General features: G+C 44.9%; 1 protein-coding gene across 7 annotated transcripts in view; it reads right to left on the bottom strand.

Annotated features, from left to right (window-relative positions):
• The window catches only part of PI4KB (phosphatidylinositol 4-kinase beta), a 28,854-nt gene extending 16,459 nt beyond the window's left edge, over positions 1-12,395 (bottom strand). The window contains exons 1-3 of one of the 7 annotated variants that reach the window (XM_030846258.3): positions 12,257-12,394; positions 10,056-10,307; positions 3,792-4,728 (exon numbers count right to left, since the gene is read on the bottom strand). In XM_030846258.3, coding sequence (XP_030702118.1) covers positions 3,792-4,700 — 909 coding nt within the window. In that variant the 5' untranslated portion in view covers positions 4,701-4,728; positions 10,056-10,307; positions 12,257-12,394. Of the gene's footprint in view, positions 1-3,791; positions 4,729-10,055; positions 10,308-11,181; positions 12,091-12,238 lie in introns of those variants that run through there. The other 6 variants (XM_030846257.3, XM_030846262.3, XM_060299534.2 and 3 more) reach the window with 6 other exon arrangements.
• Between the last annotated feature and the right edge of the window lie 8,156 nt (positions 12,396-20,551).

Genomic DNA, 20,551 nt, shown 5'->3' with positions numbered 1-20,551 from the left:
GCTGAATCCGTCTGAGAAAGCTGAGTAGCTGAGCAGCAGCAGCTGTCCTAGTCCCAGCCCAGGGGATTTAGCTAAAACCTCACCCCATTCCTATGTCTTACTGGTGTCTGTAAGCAAAACAGGGGAAAGGGCTGGTACTGAAGCTCATTCAGCGGCTCTGCTGCAGCTCGTGCACAGGCCCATCCTGCGTTGTCCACGAAGGTCTCCCAGAGCAGGAAGAAGGGGCAATACGTGTACACAAATGTGCAGCCTGGACTTGAGAGACAAAGTCCAAGGAACTCCCAGGGCAGGAGGGCAGTGGTCACTGAGCTACTCTGCAATCCGCGTTTCAAGCAACTACTTAATTCAATTCCACGGTTTAAGTTCTATTCTAGCTGGAGGTCCTCTAGTCAGGTCTTTCTTTGAAGAACCTAGGGAGAGGGGCACTTTGAGGCAGAAGCCAAGCTGAACACTCTCCCAAGGCAACAACTGCTTTGGGCAGGGGTGGGAGGGAGAATTGAGGCGAGGATGCTAGAGGCTATGGTGACTTACTGGTTCAACTTTTACTCATGAGCTGGGTGGGGAAGGAACAGCAGGCAGGATATTGGTTCCATGAGCCACGCTCCAGCTGACTCTCCTACAGACAGGACGGTCCTGACTCATTAACAGCCTTGGGGGAAGGGAGTTATATCATGACCTGCTCCTCTCTCCTACTCTGTAGGCTTGAGTCACTCAAACTGAGTCAGCTCCAAGGAGAAAAGCTTGAGGCCAAGAAGCTGACATCATACTCTATTAGGCTGAAAGGCCTGCTGGGGCTTACAGTGTGATACGCAGCATATTTCTCTGTACAAAGGTTATAGCCCTGAGAAGACAAAGCTGATCTACAAGTGTCATTATGTGGGGTGCGGGGCTAGCAGCTAAATTACTGCCCCCTGCACCCCCAACCCTATGCCAGAATATTTACCATTTGGTTACAACTGCAAAACTGCCTGAACAGAGTTCCCTGACTAGGCTGATAGAAACTGCTTTGAAGGAGTGGGCTTGGAAGGGTGGAGAATGGTGGGGGATGGAAGGAATCAGTGCTAGAGCTCTCTGAATGCAGGGGAGAGTGTAAAGGATTCCTCATTAAAAGAAAACAACCTTCTGTGAGATCTGGGCAGAGAAGAACTCTGTAGGGATACCCCAGGCAGGAAGAGACTTGTATGAGCACCTGGGCCTTTTCTTTGAGGCCTCTCTTCACCCTCCTGAGCTTCCCTACGGGTGGCAGGAGAGTAGGATTAAACTCCGAACCCACAGGAAAGCAAGAGATGGGGAGCGGTGTGTCTCTCCTTCTGGAGTCTCTGCTCAGACCTGAGATAATTATGTTTTGTTTTAGGAAGCTGTATACTTCCTCCTCATATGCAGGAATCAACATTTCAAGAGAGTCACAAGCTCCACCAAGAAACTGTTAGAACTAATAAATTCAGTGAAGTTTCAGGATACAAAATCAAGAGCCACAAAGTAAACAATTTCCTAGTTAATGCGATCTCCATACTCCCTTGTAAGTTCCTGGAGTGAAAGACAGCATTTTATCCTACATCCTCCACTGCCTCTAGTGCAGGGCTCCACACAGTATACAAGCTCAAGAGCTGTATGTTGAGTGAATAAATGTTGCATGATGGGGAGAAGGAGTATTAGAAAGAAAGAAAAACAATTCCCTTGGTATTTGGGAGACAAAGGCCTTGAAAGATGTATCCTCAAAATGCCAAAGGGGTTTGGAGAGACCTCTGTGCTGAAGACTCCAATGCTTAGACTCCTGGTGACTCTCACTCTCACATTTCCTGAGGAGACACAGTGGATTCAGATGTCTCTTTCTGCCAGCATCAGATAACATGGGAGTGCCTGGGGACGTGGTATCTCCTTCCTTTCCTGGATCTACTGACCCAAGATAAAGGAGCCAGGTTGGGAAGAATGGCAGCTGGAGAAGCCAACCTAGAGGATTTAAGCACTCACAGAATAACTGTGTCTCAGCATCACCCCAAATCCCATCCTAGGCAGGAGTTAGATGCAAGAAAGAGGGACTGAGGACCAACACAGAGTAAGAAAAGCCAGAGGCCTCAGTTTTTCTGGTCCTAAGATGAGAATTACAAAATGCCTGCAGAGAAAAGCCAAGAGGCACCAAGGGATTCACTTGCAGCTGCTCCCACTCATACTGATACAGGCTCCCTCTGATGCCCCAAGAGGAGGAGCTCCCAAACACTTCACGACCTTAGTCCCACCGGCTCTGGATGATTCTTCTTGCTGTGCAACAGCCTCCCTTCATGACCCTGGGCTGCCCTGCCAAGCTCAACCAGAAATGAAAATGGTCTCTTCTGGTTCTGAGAACACTTGGGCTCTGCCTGTGCATGGATGTGGAAACCTTCATGGCTAAGGCCTAGGCTGTTCTTCCCCATATGGACTCTGACAGCTGAGGCCTGGTCTGATATGCACTGGTTGAGAGACCTGGGGCAAATCATCTAACCGCTCTAAGCTGTTTCCTCAATAGTAAAATAATACCTGTCTCTTAGGGTTGTTGTGAGGATTAAGTGTAAAGTATTTGACGTGATGCTTGGCGCGTAGTAAGTGCTCAATAAATGTTAGTTCCTTTAGCTTCACTATTATTCTCATAATAAAATACCGAATTTCCAGAGAGACCAGGCTCTGTAGTCTCCCCTGCTCTTGTCTTTTCCCTTCCCTAGTCACTCTGACCTCTCTCTAGTTGAAAGAAGTCCCATTGTATCAAAAACGTGGGTGGGTTATGTGCCCCACAGAGGCAGATGCCAGCACAACCATATGCATTTTCCAACAACGCAAATTCCTCGTTCTTTTCTCCCTTCTTTTCTAGGCTAGGCTGGCAGCCAGGATGGGAGCGTGGCTGGTGGTGAGTCGGGGGTGGGGACTGGGGCACCATTGTCTGGCTGGGACATCAGGTCACTGATACTACTGGTTGTCCACTGGGCAACTTCCCCTGCTATCTGTCCAGATATGGAATGAAAGGTGGGTATAACCTACTCATGTGCTTATCTCATCCCTGCTCTATATCCTAAATGGGATACCCTGACTGCTGCTTTCTCTTCTTTAGGTTTCAGGTCCTTGACTAGACACTGGGTATGCCCAAGATTTACTCTATTACCAGGACTGCTTCCCTCTTCCTTTTGTGCTTCTCCCAAATGATATGGGAAAAAGACAAGACATCTTTTCCCCCAAGGAAAGGCGGGTGGGAGGGCATTCTGCAGATGCCTCAATGATAGGGAATGAACCTCACCCTTCTGTCAACAAACAGCAGGGTCTTCAGGGAGTGGGGGAGAGGGATTATGAGGAGGAGTGGCTAGGAGAATGAAGCTGAGGTTCTACTTAACATCTCCCCTCCCGCAGCACACACAAAATTCACACACAGGGTCCCTTCTCCTCCCCCATGGTTGCTGCTCTAAGAGGTCCTGGTAGATATCCCAGGTTTCAAGTCAGGCTGGGGAGGGTCTCTGCCACAGTTCTCAGTAAGAGAATGGAAGTGCAGTTTAGTAAAAACACATTGGACAGAGTCAGGAGTGTCAGCCTTGCTGTTAGCTATATGACCTGAGGAAAGTCACTTTATCTCTCTGGGTCTCCAAGTTCTTCCTTTGTAAAATGAGGCAGCTGGAATACATGAATTCTAAGGTCTTTTTCCATTCTAACATTCCATGCTTTTATCAGTGAAATGAAACAGAGGAACGGAGAGAAAAGGACAGAGGAACCCTATGTCAGACATCCTGGCTCCATGCCACCTTGCTTACCCCTGTCCCTCCCGGGAATTTTACCTCATCCTCATTCTCCACTTTAGGATTGCTGGCTGTTCGTTTCAGGTTGCTGCTGAGACTTATGCTGGCGGTGGCATCTGACTTAGAGCGCTGGTGAGTCCTTTTAGAGGGAGACAGCCCTGTGTCAGGGGCTGGGCTCAAGGAGGGCAGCTCCCTCTTTCGGTGAGCTGGCTTCAGCTCATCTGAGAGGATTAGCTTCCGGAGCTTGGTCCCGCGGGAGTGTCGTTGAGTGGAAATGTGCATGTCTGAAGAGTAGGCCCCCAGCAACAGGGCACACTGGAGAGAAAAGTTAATGCTCTGGCGGCAACGGTGGACGATGTAGGGCTTGATGGCATCACCCACGTCCTCATCCATGTGAATGTACATGTTAAGCAACTGGGGCAAATAGAAGTCCACGTCCTCATTACGAAAGCAGAAGAGCCGGTTGCCGATGTACGCTTGCACTCCAGGCTCCTTGGAGTTATACAGGTATGAAATGGCCATGGAGATGTCAAATAGTTTCGACTCAAACAGCCTCAGCAGCCAAGACTGTTTAGCTGAGTTGTTCTGCCGCCGCCTTCTTGCTCCCTTGGCTGTGCCCGAGGCCACTGTGGCCCCCATCTCATCTTCCTCCTCCCTTATCTGAGAGGGTGGATCGTCCAGGCAACGGATCTCACTGTCCACACCATCCCCATTGACCAACTCCAGTGGGGTGCCTCTGCTAGAGATGGCCACGCCTCCATGCAAAAGCTTGACTTTCTCCAGCACCTCCTGGCAGGCCTTCTGGGCCACCTCAGGGTCAATCACTGATAGTTCCCCGACCCCCTCCGTGATGACACTTAGCAAGGAGCCCCCATTGTTCCCTGATGGGCCAGGAGTGGGCTCAGAAGTTGGCTTCAGCGGGGCAGGCTCCACTACCGTGTCCCCCATGGCCACAGCCAGACTTCGAGCTTCCAGGCTACGGAAGGAAGGAGGGAGGGAGAAAGGAACAGAAAGGGAGACACGTACACACACTGGTTAGTGGTGCCATCCTCAGGTCTTCCCTTCGCCATGAAACCTTCCCTGGCACCTCCTCTCTTTATGTCTTCCTGGACTCATTCAAAATCAGATGAAAAGTCCTCTCCTCCCAGGAAGCTTTCCCTGACTACCTCCCTCCACTTCTGATTGCTACATTACTCTTCATTCCTTCTGCACTTAGTTACTCAGCTTAGCCTTTATTCTTAACTTGTATTTGCAGAATGCTGCTTTATATGTGTTTTGTTCATATAGGTTTACAAATTCTTCAGGTAGACTGGGAAGCAATTCTGGTTTTAATTCCCTTGTCCCCAACTCTTCAAATGCTTTTCTATCTCCATATCTCCCTTTAAATGCCTGCCAATAACCTTTTCCTTTTCCTCTTTGAACTGTATTTTCTTACTCATATAACACTCCATACACTGGTTCTGAACATCTCACCTTTATTTAGTGTTAAAATCTTCATGTATTTTTCTAGTTACAGATAATTTCTTACCTTCCCTTTTAGACTCAAAGTTCCCAAGAAATACCATACCAGGCTTCACTGAGAAGAAAAAGCTCTAAAACAACCATCATCCCTGCTGAACTGTGCCGTTTCTCTGTTCGTCTGACTTCATGACATCATTCTCCCTTTCTCAAGTGCAGTGGCAGCTGCAGGAGAGTGGAAAAACTCCTGAACTTGGAGTCAAATAGGCTGAGGCTCTAAATCCTGGCTCTGCCATTATGAGATGTGTAAACTTATACAAACCACATTATCTTCTAAGTTTCAGTTTCCTCAATTGCAAAATGGGAAAAACATATCTACTTCTTATTGTTGCTGTGTAGAATAAATAACTTTATGTGTGTAAAGGGATCTAACAGAGTCCCTGGTGCACAGCAGTACTTAACAAATGCTAGTTGAATCCTAATCACCTAAAAGGTTAGTAAACAATGCGTGTGCACACACACGTTGTTTATAAGGAAAGTGAATTGCAGTTAATACTCGTTACTTGAGACTCTTCCAAAACAATTATCCCAACACTACTTTCCCCATTCTCATACATACACCCCAAGAACTGAAGAGGCTGTGAGAAGGCAAAAAGATATCAGGCTGGGACTCATGTGTCTAGAAAGTCCAAAGAACAGGGAGGGGCAGGAATCACATAACCAAGAATCCCTCTCTGGAGGGACTCTCAGAAGGGAAGTCAGCGAGAGAACACTGTTGATAAAAGCCATTGCCGTTCTAGAATGATTCTTCAGAGCCTCACCAAATCCAAATCAGGAGAATCAGTGCAGAAGAGGAGGAAACTTCAAAGCAAGGACTGGGAGAGGCACACTGTTAATGTCAGATCAACCCAGCTCCGGAGTCTGGCTGTAGTCAGCAATGGACTCAGAGGCCTTTTCACAAAAATACAAATAGAGGGAATCTAAGACACACTCAAGAGCATGAGCAAGAGAAAGGCAGAAGCAACTGTGGAGCTGGAATGCAGGTAATTTCCAACTGATAGTGACATCAGCTTTGACACTAGTGAACCTGGTTGCATATACTTTGGGTAAGTGGAAGAAGGCTCAAGATACAGATTCTCTAGTCACTCTGCAAAGCCCATGTTTCCACTGCCACTCTTCCAGTGCCTCTTCTTGCACCTCTGAAATGTTAAGACTCAAGGTTACCTTCATTTGCCCAACATTATATAGTACAGCTCCCTGACTCCCAGCAGTCAACCACTAAAGTTTTGCAGGAAGACAGATGGGGAACTCAAGTTCTCAGAAAGCATCAAAAATGACTACTTTGGTTTATCTTTCTCCTAACTCTGTCAAGCAAGAAGTTCATCCCCAAATGTAATTTCTCTGATGCAGTTTTGAGCTTGGGATCAGCAAAAAGGTGGCAACTCTTTCACTATGCTCTCTCCCAAATTAGGCAGTGCCCTCTGAGCAGTAGAACCAGCATGGCTGCCTGTGCGGATCTGTCTCTACTCGCAACTATGGGTTGCACAGGAATAATAAGAAGGAAGCTTTAGTCATTCCCTGCCGCACCTTTGTAGGACACTCTGCACCAGAGGGTCACTCAAATTCAACCGGGACCACTACCTTTTAGGTCTGCTTAGAAACTCACACAACAGCCTCAATCACTTTATACAACCAACTCTTTTTTCTCAATCTCTCTATGCTTGGCACATTTTTCTCTTTTCCTCTACTCCAGAGACTTCCAAGTCACCAAAAGCTCCTAAAAATCCACTTTTCAAAAGTTGCAAGGGAAATGAAGTTCAGACATCCTCCACAAACAGCATCTCAGACTTCACTAGGAAACACAAAAGATTTGGAAATGGTCACAATTGGGATTATTACTGGCACCAGGAAGGAAGGAAAGGAGACCATCATTTCTTTTATTCCAGGGCTCAGTTAGAAATCCCACATCACAGTATTCAGGGGACTTCCCGCTGAATAGAACAGGTCCCCAATTTGGCAGCCTCTACTATCCAGGGAACAGACAATGTCAAGAGAAGGAGGAAAACCAAACTCCTCTCGGGTATAGGCAGCTCTGCCACTAGAAACTACCAAACTGGAGCTAGGCCTCCCTCCTGGCCTTTCTGAGCCTCAGGAACTGCCTGCATCTGAAGCAAGTCATGGGGAAAAGGAGGAGTTGAAGGAAATTTAGCAATTTAGGCAATAAGAAATAAGAAATGGATTCTCCCAAACCTAAATCCAGAGATGGTCCTCAACATCAATTCATTCATTTTCAAATGCAAAGAAAATATAGCTTTGATAAGTAACTATTCTAAAGAGAGTGAAAGGACTAGAAAGTGAAAAAGGAAGAAACAGTTTCTGTATTCACCACCTTTCCCCTTATAAGTCAGAGAACAAGAAAAACACAAGAGAAGGAAATCCAGACCTCTAGGATCAAATGACTCCTACGGCTCTCAAGGACATTCAGACAACTGAGGCTCCACTTTTCACACTGGGAGCCTAAACTGGCCTTCCAGGGAGACTGGAAGGGAACTGAAGAGGCCAACCCGCCCCAGACTAGCAGCTGGCTTCTAGGAAAGGGGTGTGTGTTGGGGGGTGTGGGGGGCATGTTGAAAACCGACTGGCTCCACACGTTATGTCTGGGCAATGCAGGGAATCTTCAGCTGAGCATCAGAGGGTTGTTCAGGGCAAAGCAGAGAACAGCAGCAGTGAAACAGGATAGAGAGGGTACATATGCATGTGTTCTGTGACTGAGCATTTAAGTAAATGTCTGCAGAAGACTCCGGGGGGAGGGAATGCTATCACTTAACATGGCTTCCCGCCTCTCATCACCTCAAAAGATTCTAGGCAAACAACCCTCCATGGCCTCCGTTAAAGGACTTGGTGGATTGTTCTCTGGTAGCACAGGATATAAGGAGCCCCAAATCAATTTCCTCACTCAGTTAATCACCACTCCCTTCTTAAAATCTTTTTCCATGAACTAGATAAATACAATTGCTTCAGATCAATCCTCACTTTTTTTTTTTTTTTTTTTGTGGTACGCGGGCCTCTCACTGTTGTGGCCTCTCCCGTTGCGGAGCACAGGCTCCGGACGCGCAGGCTCAGCGGCCATGGCTCACGGGCCCAGCCGCTCCGCGGCATGTGGGATCCTCCCGGACCGGGGCTCGAACCCATGTCCCCTGCATCCGCAGGCGGACTCTCAACCACTGCGCCACCAGGGAAGCCCCAATCCTCACATTTTTATATGTTTCTGTATTTTCATAGAATGACCCTTAAGAGATCATCTAATTTAGTACTCTGCCTCCAAGCGGATAGGTGAGCTCAATTTTCCACTTCCTTTTAAAAGATCCCTTTGGAAAAAAAAAAAAAAAGACCCCTTTGAGATGGATCATGTGAATTGGAAAAAAGAGTAGTGGAGCCAATATCTTCATCCTACAAGGTAGAGTTAAGAGAGGTTACTAAAAGTTAATGGAAAGAACAGAAGATTCAAATATGTTATTTAAAGTTACACAGGGGACTTCCCCGGTGGTGCAGTGGTTAAGAATCCGCCTGCCAATGCAGGGGCACTGGTTCGAGCCCTGGTCCGGGAAGATCCCACATGCCGCGGAGCAACTATGCCTGTGCACCACAACTACTGAGCCTGCACTCTAGAGCCCATGAACCACAACTACTTACTGAGCCTAAGTGCCACAACTACTGAAGCCCGCACGCCTAGAGCCCGTGCTCTGCAACAAGAGAAGCCACCGTGATGAGAAGCCTGCGCACCGCAAGAGTAGCCCCCACTCACTGCAACTAGAGAAAGCCTGAGTGCAGCAACAAAGACCCAACGCAGCCAAAAAAAAAAAAAGTTACACAGGCTTCCGGTAGAAATAAAAATGACAATATATAAGCAAGAGGTGTGAATCTTCTAAAGTGCAATCTTCTTTTGTAACAATTAATAAACTAAGAAACAAAGGCACAAGCATTTTATCTAAGGCTATGGCAATAACTGTCAGAGAGAAACACTGAAATAATTAAGACATTAACTCTAGGAGTAGGGATGAAGGGAAAGGGAGTATTGATTTTCATTATAAACTCTTTAAGTACAATTGGATTTGTTCAAATGCATGTATGCCTTTAGTAGTAATTTTTTTTTTTTTTTTTTTGCGGTCTGCGGGCCTCTCACTGTTGTGGCCTCTCCCGTTGTGGATCACAGGCTCCGGATGCGCAGGCCCAGCGGCCGTGGCTCACGGGCCCAGCCGCTCTGGGGCATGTGGGATCCTCCCAGACCGGGGCACGAACCCGCGTCCCCTGCATCGGCAGGCGGACTCTCAACCATTGCCGCCACCAGGGAAGCCCTTTAGTAGTAATTTTTAAAAGAAGTTGCTCTTCTAAAGAGACTCCTAATCATCCTAAGCTGCCTGTTCTGTGGTTGAGAATTTCCTCTTCACGTCTCAAGTTTTAACTCAAACCTTTCTTTAAGGAGGTCTGAGCTCATCTTTCCCCCTTAACCTTAACGGTAAACACGGAGATTGAGTACAACCTTCTCCCTGTAGAAACAAAGAGCCGAGCAGTCAAACAGGCTCAAGCCCTACCAGGAACCAGGTAAACACTTACCCAAGGCCCCAAGGCAGGGTGGCATCAGGGGAGAGGGCATTCTCAAGCTACCAACAGGAGGGTAGGGAGAGCAGTGGTCTCTGGGTAGTTAAGTCAATATTGAATCAGGCTGAGAATTCTGTTCAGGACTATAGAGCTGGTATAAGCAGATTCCAGCCAGACAGCCCAAGCCAGCTCTGGGAGCCCCTGCTGTAACAGACAGATGGCAAAGAAAGCAACCTGTACACTCACCTCTCTCTGAATTGTTCCTTCCTGCTGCAAGCTCCAAATGCACTTGAACTAGGCCCTCTCTTGTCTCATGCCAGTTACTGAGAGGTCCCACTCAAACTTCTTCCCCAAATCAAAGAATCTCAATTTGCTGCTTTAGATGGCATTCAACAAACATGTTCTTGTGCAGTGTGGACCCAGCGCTGAGAAGGAAGCAGGGAAACTAGGGGAAATATGACTTCTCTTTGGGGGTGCTTCCAAGGAGTGAAGCTGCTCCTAAAAAGGCGAATTATGAGATTGGACACCGGCTAACGAGGAGGGAGACAAAGGGAGAAGTGGGATGAGGCAGCATGATGACTTTCAAACAGGCGTAGAGTAGGAAGATGAATGGAACTTCATATGCTCTCTTCGCTATCGCAGGCCAAGAGACATGGCACACAAGGAAGCAACTAGTTTCCTAAGGCCTAACTCACTCCAAGTTTTCTTTTCCATCCAGTTTCTTCAAAGGACTTTCCCACAAACATACTTTCCATCTACAGAATCTGGAGTTATGGCTCAAGTACAAGAGGAACAGCAAAGGTGGTCAGCAACTTACAGCAGTGGGGGAGAAAAGCAAGGCAGATGAAAGAAGCTGGCCTGGAGCTTGTCTTTCAAACTGATTTACTCCCATGGTTGTAAGACTAGAAAGGCCCAACAGAGAGACCAGAATGAAAGGAAATTCTCAGAACAACTAAATCACTACTCATAAATACCTTGTGTCTGAGGAACCCAGAATGTTTTGTAAACAAATAAGTCTAATTTTTTCCCCCAACCCACATCCTGCTATAAGCCTATTACTGCACTGATGCCTATACAGTGGACCATTTTCCCAAAAAAAGTCATTCTAAAGGTCAAGTGAAGAAGTCACATGCTGAACTCAGGAGTCCTGATTCTGAATATACAAGCTCTTTCCATTGTCTCATGTTCCTTTTCCCAGTTACCCCCTGACCAACCCCACTCCAGGCCTAAACTCTTAAGGAATCAACCAAAACCATTCTAGCGAAGCCACAGACAGTAAACTGATTCCTCTTAGGAGTGGGAGGAGACTCAATTTGTGATCCCTTTAAGACAAGCCTAAAATTAAATAATCCAAAACAAAATTTCTCACAACCTCATTCAGTTTCCATGCAGGACTGTTCGTTCCTCCAACGAAGTGTAATCTGATAGGAACTTCTTTTAAACTTGCTCCATCCTTCAGAAACACCCTACTGTCCAGAGAAAAGCCTGAGACAGCTGAGGCTCCCCTTCCTCCCAACACATTTTCTTCTTAGCTCAAGGTTTAGCTGATCCAGAAATAAGTGGTATGTAAAGGTAAAGAGTATGACAGAGAACACGTAAAGACCATAGGGAAAACAGAACCAAGTGTCACAAGGATCAGCAAAACCCTTGAAACTCGAGGGAGGTGTTGAAGTTGGAAATCCTGAATGGGAAGGGGCACTGTCAGATCTCTCCTCTACAGAAACAAACCTCCAGAGGTTGGGGGAATTGAGGAAGGGTAGAGGGAAGTTAAAGAAAGTTACAGGAATCATAAAGCACTCCAGAGAAGAAGGGTAAGGCTTAAGGTCAAAGGAGAATGTAAGTAGTACTTTGGGAATGATGGGGAGAGCCTAGATCCCTTCAGGAGAAGGGAACAGACAATTCTTGGAAGCCAGGAGCTGGGTGGGTGGGTGGCAGTGGGGTAACGGAATCAGAAGCAGCAGAGGAAGAGAGGGCCACAATCTTTAGATCAGGGAAAAGGGAACCCAGTGCTGGGGTGGCATAGAGACATCGGAGGAAAGGGACAAAATAGGAAAAGGGGTAAAGGCAGAGGCCATGGAAAGATTCGGGGCTGGAGCACAGACAACGAGGAAAGACAGCATGGATGGACATTATAAAAGGCGTCGTGATGTGGAAAGGGTTGACGACTTAAAATAATTCGGGACGGCGGCAACAGGGATAAGAGTGAGGGAGGGGGGAATCCCCGGGCAGAGGGCGGAGCTAAACAGAAGAGGAAGCCAAAAAGCAGAGGAGGACCCCAGGCTTGGGAAGAAAGGGTGGAGAAGGAACCCAGGGTGCAGCTGCCACCGGGAGGGCAGTTTTGTAGTCAAACCCAGGTGTGGGGGCGGGGGACGCTGTGCGGGACAGGGTGGGAGAGGGACCCCTTCACACACAGGGCAGGGGGCACTCACGGGGTAGGAGGAGCTCACCTCCGGGGGACCCCGGCGGAGGGGGTGCGGGCGGTCGGGGTCGGGCTGCCGACACCGCCGCCTCAGCAGCAGTGGCGGCTCCCGGGTTCCATTGGCCGCCTGCGCTTCCCTGACAGCGGCCGCGGCGGCTGCACCAGGCCCCGGCTGCCGGGGCTGCCCTCGGCGCCGCCTGAGGGGGCCTTCGCGCTGCCTCACTTTCGACCGGGCCTCACAACTTTTTCTTCCTCCCTCGCACAACCAAGACCAAAAAAAAAAAGAAAAATCCCCAGCAGATCTCGATTTTCTTCTGAGTTCAGGCCCTTCTTCGTGGACTATGCTTTCTTGCTTCTCCGACGCTCAGGACCCTACTGATCCCATAGTAATGTAGGGAGTCGGGTGAGCTGCCTGGAACATGCCTGTTCAGAAATAGAGAAGGGGGCGGGGAAGAGATATTTGGCAGCTGGGGAGGGAGGAGAAGACGGAGAGAGGAGCTTACGGGTGGGAGGAGGGGCCAACCTGTGGGAGGCGGACTTAAGAGGCGGTGTTCGCGAGGCTAAGGAAGCCGAAAGGGAAGTAAAATTTGCTGGATAAGGGGAAGGGGCTCCCGGGCTAGAGCAGAGAGCGGCAGTGTGGCAGGCGGGCGTGGGTGCCCTGTTAGAGGAGTGCAGACTTATCGCGTACTTCAGAAAGCACAGGAACATGCAAATTATATGTAAATGAGCCCGTTCGGCTTAGCAACCGAGTTACCGTAATTGCAATCAATGGCTTTCCCCCTCCGTTATTCCACACGACTTCCTTAAGTAAATCAGGTCAGGGGATGGACGCTGGGGATCCAGCTGGACAGCAGAAAGACAAAGGGCAGGCGGGGAAAATAGTCACCTTCACTATCCTTTTCCTACTCATCTTTAAGGACGATGCCAAGATTACGCCCCTTATCGCTTGGGGGGAATGGCGCGGTCCAAAAGCGTCAGTCTTTCGCCGTTAGCGGCGCGACTCGAGGTGGCGGTTCTGCCTCCGAGGTCACCACCTGCCTGGGCAGCCTTCGGCCTCCAGCCTCCGGACCTCGATCCAGCCAGGGAGGGGCTGGACAGGGCCAGGTCGGGAGAGGTGAGTGAAATGAAAAAAGCTTGGAGGGCATAATCACTCCTTCCAAACGAAACAAAACCATATAAAACTAAACAAATAAAAAATACGCCCCGCAAATGGACTTCTGGTGTTGCTTTTGTGTATTTATCAGATAGCTTTATTGACTAGGAACACTTTACGTCAGAACCTCTGTCCCAACCCTCACAGGGCCTTACTTAATATTCTACATTGGGGCTAGTTGTTTGAGCCCAGATCCTGGATGCCACCTTCCCTGCCACTTAAAGGCTGTTTGATTTGGAAAGACTGATTTAACCTCTGTGAACCTCCGTTTCTGTGTCTGCAAAGTGGATCCGAGAATATTAACACTTTACAGGATTTTGTGAGGATTAAAAGAGAGTACAGGTTACTACTATACATAGTACTATATTACTATTATTGGGACAATAATATAGGATACATGACAAAAGGAAAGAGGATCACTGCTTCAGTGTTCGGGAGGCAGAATAAAGATTAATAGCTTGAAAATATCTATGTAAAACGTGCAGTATGTACAAAAGTAGAACAAATGGGGTACCTGATTGCTGAAGGAACATATTGTTAATACAGAAGGCCACTCTGCATATGATGAATGAATGAATGAGTGAAAGGTTTCTCAGAAATACTGTGAGCCAGCTCAAAGAAGAGTTGCTAGAAATGATCCAGCCAAAGAAAAAAGAGGAGAGAGCATCCTGAAGGGAATTTGCTCATATCATGGGAGGGCAAGTTGATAAGCTAGGTTAAATCAGGAGTACAGTAAGGAAAGATGAGCAGACAAAGAGGCCAAGAGTGCCAAAGATAGTTTAAATTTGTCACCGCTCGTCTGGCGTGGGGAATCACCAGTCCATCTGTCAGGCCAAGCAGCTCTTGGCCAGCTCCCAGTCGGCTGTCTGGCAAGTATGGAGAGGTGATGACCCTGGTTTACCCTAGAGTTTAAAATGTCACACATCCATCCCCTCAAGGGATAGGGATCCCAAAGGCTGTAAGACGGCTTTTTGAAACACTGTAAAAAGAGATGTGACAAGCTTACTTTTTATAGTAGGAAGTTTTTTATTTTCCAGTAACATCTCTGTTCAAACTAAGTAGGAACTTTTTGTAGCTACAGCAGTTATAAGTCCTTTATTAACTGAGACCCACCCCCACCCCATATACACACACTCACACAGTATTATTAGGTAGAAGATTTTGTTTCAAGTTTTCTGTGTTCATAGCTCTAAGGGCTCTTATGTGTAAATTTCTGTGCATCTCTTTATGACTTTGTCTTTCTGCCTTCTTTTGGAATTTTCTTTGTTTCTCTCTATTTCTGGGTCTCCAACCTCCTCTAGTCTGAGCTCCTCAAGGCAGGAGAGGATTTATCTTTGTATCCTAGCTGTATCCTTAGTCTCTACCACAGGAAAAAATGTTTATGTTTGTTGATACAGCAACAGATTGAATGCAGAAGCAGATACGAGAATCCAGTCAAGCATTAGATTTCCAAAAATGCAGAACAGGGCCAATTGTCTGATTGTTTGTTGTCGTAGTTGTTCTGGGAAAATAGTATCTTTCTTAAATGAATTAATAAAATATTTACAAACAAATGTTTTGACTAAATTATTCCCTTCCCTTCCTGTTTGCTTTTCTTTTCTCCTGTCTCCTTGTCAGATTATAAAACTGAATGCTATTCTGTTTCCCATATTTAATTTAAAAGCATAACATTTATAATATTCTCACCACACTGAAACTATTTTTTAGATTCTCTTTCGATAGAAAAAAACACCACTTACCTCTATCTTAGGTCCCAGGGAGCTGCTACAGGTATAGATGGTTGTACATGGATGACCCATGTACATGGCGACTCTATAGGAACCCCATACTGTCCTGTATGCACGTGAAGCCTCTTACTTTGGTGCGAAAGCATGTACGCATGTGGCACCTTGGGGTGTGAGAACAGGAAAGTACCAACAGCGTCAAGTAATGTCATTTATTTATTTAAATGTCATCAAACTGGGGAAAGAAGTTGGCTTCTTCATCAAAAGTTGGTAAAACTAGAGGACCCAGGTCATAATACAGCTCCAGTTATATTTTAAACACCCCTATGGTTAAAGAAATTATAAAGAGTAATTTTTCTCCCGAACCATAGGTATTATGGGCTTTTTTTCAGAGAAAAGAAAAAGAAGCTACTAGCAGTTATTGCTTGTAGGCTCCTACTGTGTATGAATACAAACGTTACCTCATTTATTCCTTACAACCCTGTGAAAGAGATTTTATTTTATGGAGACTGAGCTTCAGAATGGTTAAGTCATTGTTTTTTGAAACTGTTTTACTTCAACCCACAGTAAGAAATAGATTTTATAATCAGGACCACTGAAGAGCACATACACATGTCTTCACTGAAATAAAGGTTTCATGAAACAATACTTACCCTTACTATAGTCAATGCATGTTGATATTTTCTATTCTATTTTATTTCACTTTTTAAAAACACTGTTTTGCACCCTGCTAAATCAGTTTCACAACCCACTAATGAGTTGCGATCTATTTTTGATTCCTGTTTGAAAAAACTGGACTAAGTGTTCAAAATCATATGGAAACTGGTAAAGCTTTGAACTGAATTCATGCTCTTTCCAGTAAGCAAATGCTTCTTCATGAATATTTCTTAAGAAATACTGCAGGGTGGGAAGGAGGGAGACGCAAGAGGGAAGAGATATGGGAACATGTGTATATGTATAGCTGATTCACTTTGTTATAAAGCGGAAGCTAGCACACCATTGTAAAGCAATTATACCCCAATAAAAATGTTAAAAAAATACTGCATTTTTTATATATATATGTTCAGATTAGCTTTACCTCATAGGGTGCAGCCAGCCAGGATGATCCTAGACAAAGGACTTAGGCCTACTGATGAACCACAACATGAGACAAAATACTTAGACAAATATATGACATTAATTCCTCCATTTAGCATGTGGTATTTGCTTTGATTTTATTAAGAAAATTGATTGTTACCCACAAAAATAAACAATAAATTCATTTATTTGAGGCCATAGACTAAACATATTGAGTTTGACTTGGTTTAATAGCAAAAGATTATTTCAAATTTTAGTAAACTATAAATTACCTCTAACAATTTACGATACGGCTAAAATGAAAAAAGACAACAATGGGAGTGGGGAACAGGGTATTGGGGAGAGAATAGGGAATGGTAGGGAGGAAGCAGTAGGCAGTCCCCCAAACCTTAGTTTAACACTTCATCTAATAAACTGAAGATTGCTTGAACTACAGATTAACTTGTTTCATGTTAGATTTTTAAAATAGGGTAAAGATTTAAAATAGGCTACTTAAAAGCCCCCTAATATTCATATAATCTCAAAATCACCCAGTGGTCTTGACTCCCAAAGTGAATGGATACATCCCCAAACCCAGTCATGGTGAGGGCAATATTTCCTTGGATGCTTCTATCTATTCTAGCACCAGTGGTTTATTTTTCCATATGCCTATGATCTCTAACATGTCAGCAGCCTGGTCCAGTCCCTCATCTCCACCCACGTGGATAATGGCAACAGCTGCCTGGCTGGTTCTATTTGACTTCAGTTCCTCCATCCTCTAATGCAAACTTCATACCTTTCATTCATTCATTCATTCAATCAATGGGTAACTTTCAACCATTCATTCAATGGTTGTGTGTTCTTCTTCCAGTTTCTCACTCTTGTTCACACACATCCCTTCTGCCAGGTGTCTTTACTGGGTTGTACTGCCATGTCTTTGCTCACGTCCCTTATCCCCAAACCCGTGCTTTTCCTGGAATGCCCTCCTCTTTTTTATCTATTTAAGCTCTACTTACCTTAAAGGCTTAACTCAAGCCTACCTTTTCCATGAAGGCTTCCCAAATTACTCAATCTCTTTGAATTTACACCTCTTATGCAGCAGAATGAGGATCATGATTTAGTTCTTTTTACCATGTCTTCTGTTGTTCTGTCCTTGCTTTATGAATTAGACTTGTCCTACCCACCTTTACTAGGAAGTCATTTCTGATCTATATGCTATTCCTCTGGGCTCTCATAGCTCTCTGTGCTTACTGCTAACATAACTCACACTGTGCTATCATCACTATTGACTTGAAGACAGTGCCTAAGTCAACTAGCTTCCAACAAGTGCCTAGGTCTTAAAAAACAAGAAGGGAAATGTCAAAACCACAGTAATGGACTCCTACTTCTGGCAGCACGGAGAAGAAAAAGGGCTCTCCCATTAGAATACAACTGGATCCTGGATAAATTCCAGCAAACATAATGTTTAGCACATCGCTGTCCTCATCAGAAAGTAGAAGAGATCACTAGAGGATGGAAAAATAACATTGAGCTGAAACCTTATGAAGGATGAGTAACGTGCAGTAGGAGAAGCTGGCTTGCCCTGGGGACAAATGCCAGTATCATTATTGTGAACAGAGGCTAAGCCCTGGACCTGGCCAAAGCAGGGGAGAAAACCTGGGACTCCTGAATTAAATGGGGACCCTTTTTTCTTTTTTAAAGATAGATTTTATTTTATTTTATTTTTGGCTGCGTTGGGTCTCCGTTGCTGCGTGTGGGCTTTCTGTAGTTGCGGCAAGTAGGGGCTACTCTTTGTTGTGGTGTGCAGGCTTCTTATAGCTTCTCTTGTTGTGGAGCTCGGGCTCTAGGCGCGCGGGCTTCAGTAGCTGTGGCATGCAGGCTCAGTAGTTGTGGCTTGCGGGCTTAGTTGTTCCGCAGCATGTGGGATCTTCCCGGACCAGGGCTCGAACCCGTGTCCCCTGCATTGGCAGGCAAATTCTTAACCACTGCACCACCAGGGAAGCCCAAATTGGGACTCTTGAAGGGGCTAACACAGTCCCAGGTAAGGAGCACCCTTTGTCTCCTGGCAGAACCAAATGCATATCCTCTCTGGAGGAAAGTACACCCAATTTAGGCCTACTGGATTCCCTTAGATTAAGGAATCTTAATCTAAGATTAAGAGCTCAAAATAGGACCTCAAAATACTAAAATACAAAATATACAAGGAAATAAACTGCCATGGGCAGGAGTCAGCAGAAAACAAAACAACAGATTTAGACATCCAAGATAAGTTACAGAATATAAAATAACACTCCCAACAAACGTCAAAGAATTGGTATCATAGAGACCACATTTTCTAAGCACAAGTGATTAAACTGAAAATCAGTATCAAAAAGATAAAATTTTAAATATCCAGATTTTGGAAATTTATAAAACTTTTCTAAATCATGAATCAAAAAAGTCATAAAGGTAATTTAAATATTCTTAGAACTAAGTAATAATTTAAATACTTTAAACAGAAAAATTTGGAGAATATAGGGAAGTGGGTCTTTCAAAATTTATAATAGAAAAAAGACAGCTTGAAAATTAATTAGATAAAAATTAAGATTAAAATTAAGATGTTGTAAAAGAACCTAACATTAAATCTAAAGAAAGCAGAAGGAAATACTATAGATAAGATTCATAATTAATGAAGTGGAAAACAAATATATAAGGCAGAGGATCAACAAAGCCCAAAGTGGCAGCTAAAATCAGACAAGTAAAATAAATGTCTGGTGTAGTTGGCCAAGGGGGGAAAAAAGAAGATGCAAGTAAACAGAAGAAATGAAAAGGAGGACACAACTACCCAGGGAGCAGAGGCAAAAAGGAACATGGAATAAATTTCATTAAAAAAAAATGACATAAAACGCTCAAAATTCTAGAAAAACATTTTACCTAAATTGACTCAAGAAGAAATAGAAAGCCCAAATAGCCTATAATTATTAAAGAAATTAAATCAATAGTTAAAATATTTCCCACAAAGAAATGCCAGGTTCAGAGGGCTTACCAAGTAAGTTTTATCAAAATTTCAAGGGACAGTTCATTTCAATCTGATGTAAACCCTTCTAGAGAATGAGACAAGAGGGAACAGTCTCCAACTCAGAGGGTGTACAGACCAAAGGAACCATCTTAGAAATCTTACTAAAAACAAAGGCACTGGGACTTCCCTGGTGGCACAGTGGTTAAGAATCTGCCTGCCAATGCAGGGGACACAGGTTTGACCCCTGGTCCAGGAAGATCCCACTTGCCACGGAGCAACTAAGCCCGTGCGCCACAACTACTGAGACTGTGCTCTAGAGCCCGTGAGCCACAACTACTGAGGCCGTGTGCCACAACTACTGAAGCCCGCGTGCCTAGAGCCCATGCTCCTCAACGCCACCGCAATGAGAAGCCCGTGCACTGCAACGAAGAGTAGCCCCTGCTCACCACAACTAGAGGAAGCCTGCACGCAGCAATGAAGACCCAACATGGCCAAAAAATAAATAAACAAAAAAAAATAAAGACAAAGGCACTAACCTGTACAAGAATGTTAGTAGCAGCATCATTTGTAACAGCAAAAAACTGGGAACAACCCAAATGTCCACTGATAGGTGGATGGGTAAATTGTGGTTTATGCACTTGAAATATTACATGGATAAAAATGAACAAATAATAGCTATCTACAACAACATGGATGAATCTTAGAAATAATGTTAAGTGAAATAAACAAGCAAACCACAGGGGAGTATTAGGGAATAAAATTTTGTAAAGCTAAAAAGCAAAACTGAACAATACATTTTTAAAGAATATATACATATATGGAAAGATATATATATATATATATATATATATATATATATGGCAGGTAATTAATAAACACGAAATTAAGGATAGTGGTTACCTCTAGGGAGAAGTAGAAGGACAGGACAGGGTAAGAACACAAGAAATTCAATGGTATTTCTAATGTTTTAATGTACAAATTGGGTGATGGGTCATTTAATTATTATGCTTCATAATTTATCCATTTTAAATATATTCTTTATAGATATCAAACATTACATATTATAATTTTTAAAAATCTGCAATTGTGGAAATAAATGAACAAATGAATGAAGGCTCCCTGAAAGAAAACTGAGAATCCCTGACAGAAGCTACCCTATGCAGAAGACACAGTAGGTCCTCAAGTAATTTCAGCTGGTTTACTGCTTTTTCCAAATACATACCTGGATTCCCTTCCTACTGGTGCTCCCTGATATGTGCAGCTACCCCCTTCCATACACATAGCCTAAGCCCCACAATCCTGGCTAAGTCCTGACACGTACATGACAAGAGACTGACACCTGGTGGATACAGAATGAATTTAATAAAACGACTAGGGAGTAAATCTTTCACT

This window comes from Globicephala melas, chromosome 1 (assembly GCF_963455315.2).
Source record: "Globicephala melas chromosome 1, mGloMel1.2, whole genome shotgun sequence".
NCBI lineage: Eukaryota > Metazoa > Chordata > Mammalia > Artiodactyla > Delphinidae > Globicephala > Globicephala melas.
Note: the sequence above shows the minus strand (reverse complement) of the source record. Positions and strands in the feature narration are given on the sequence as shown.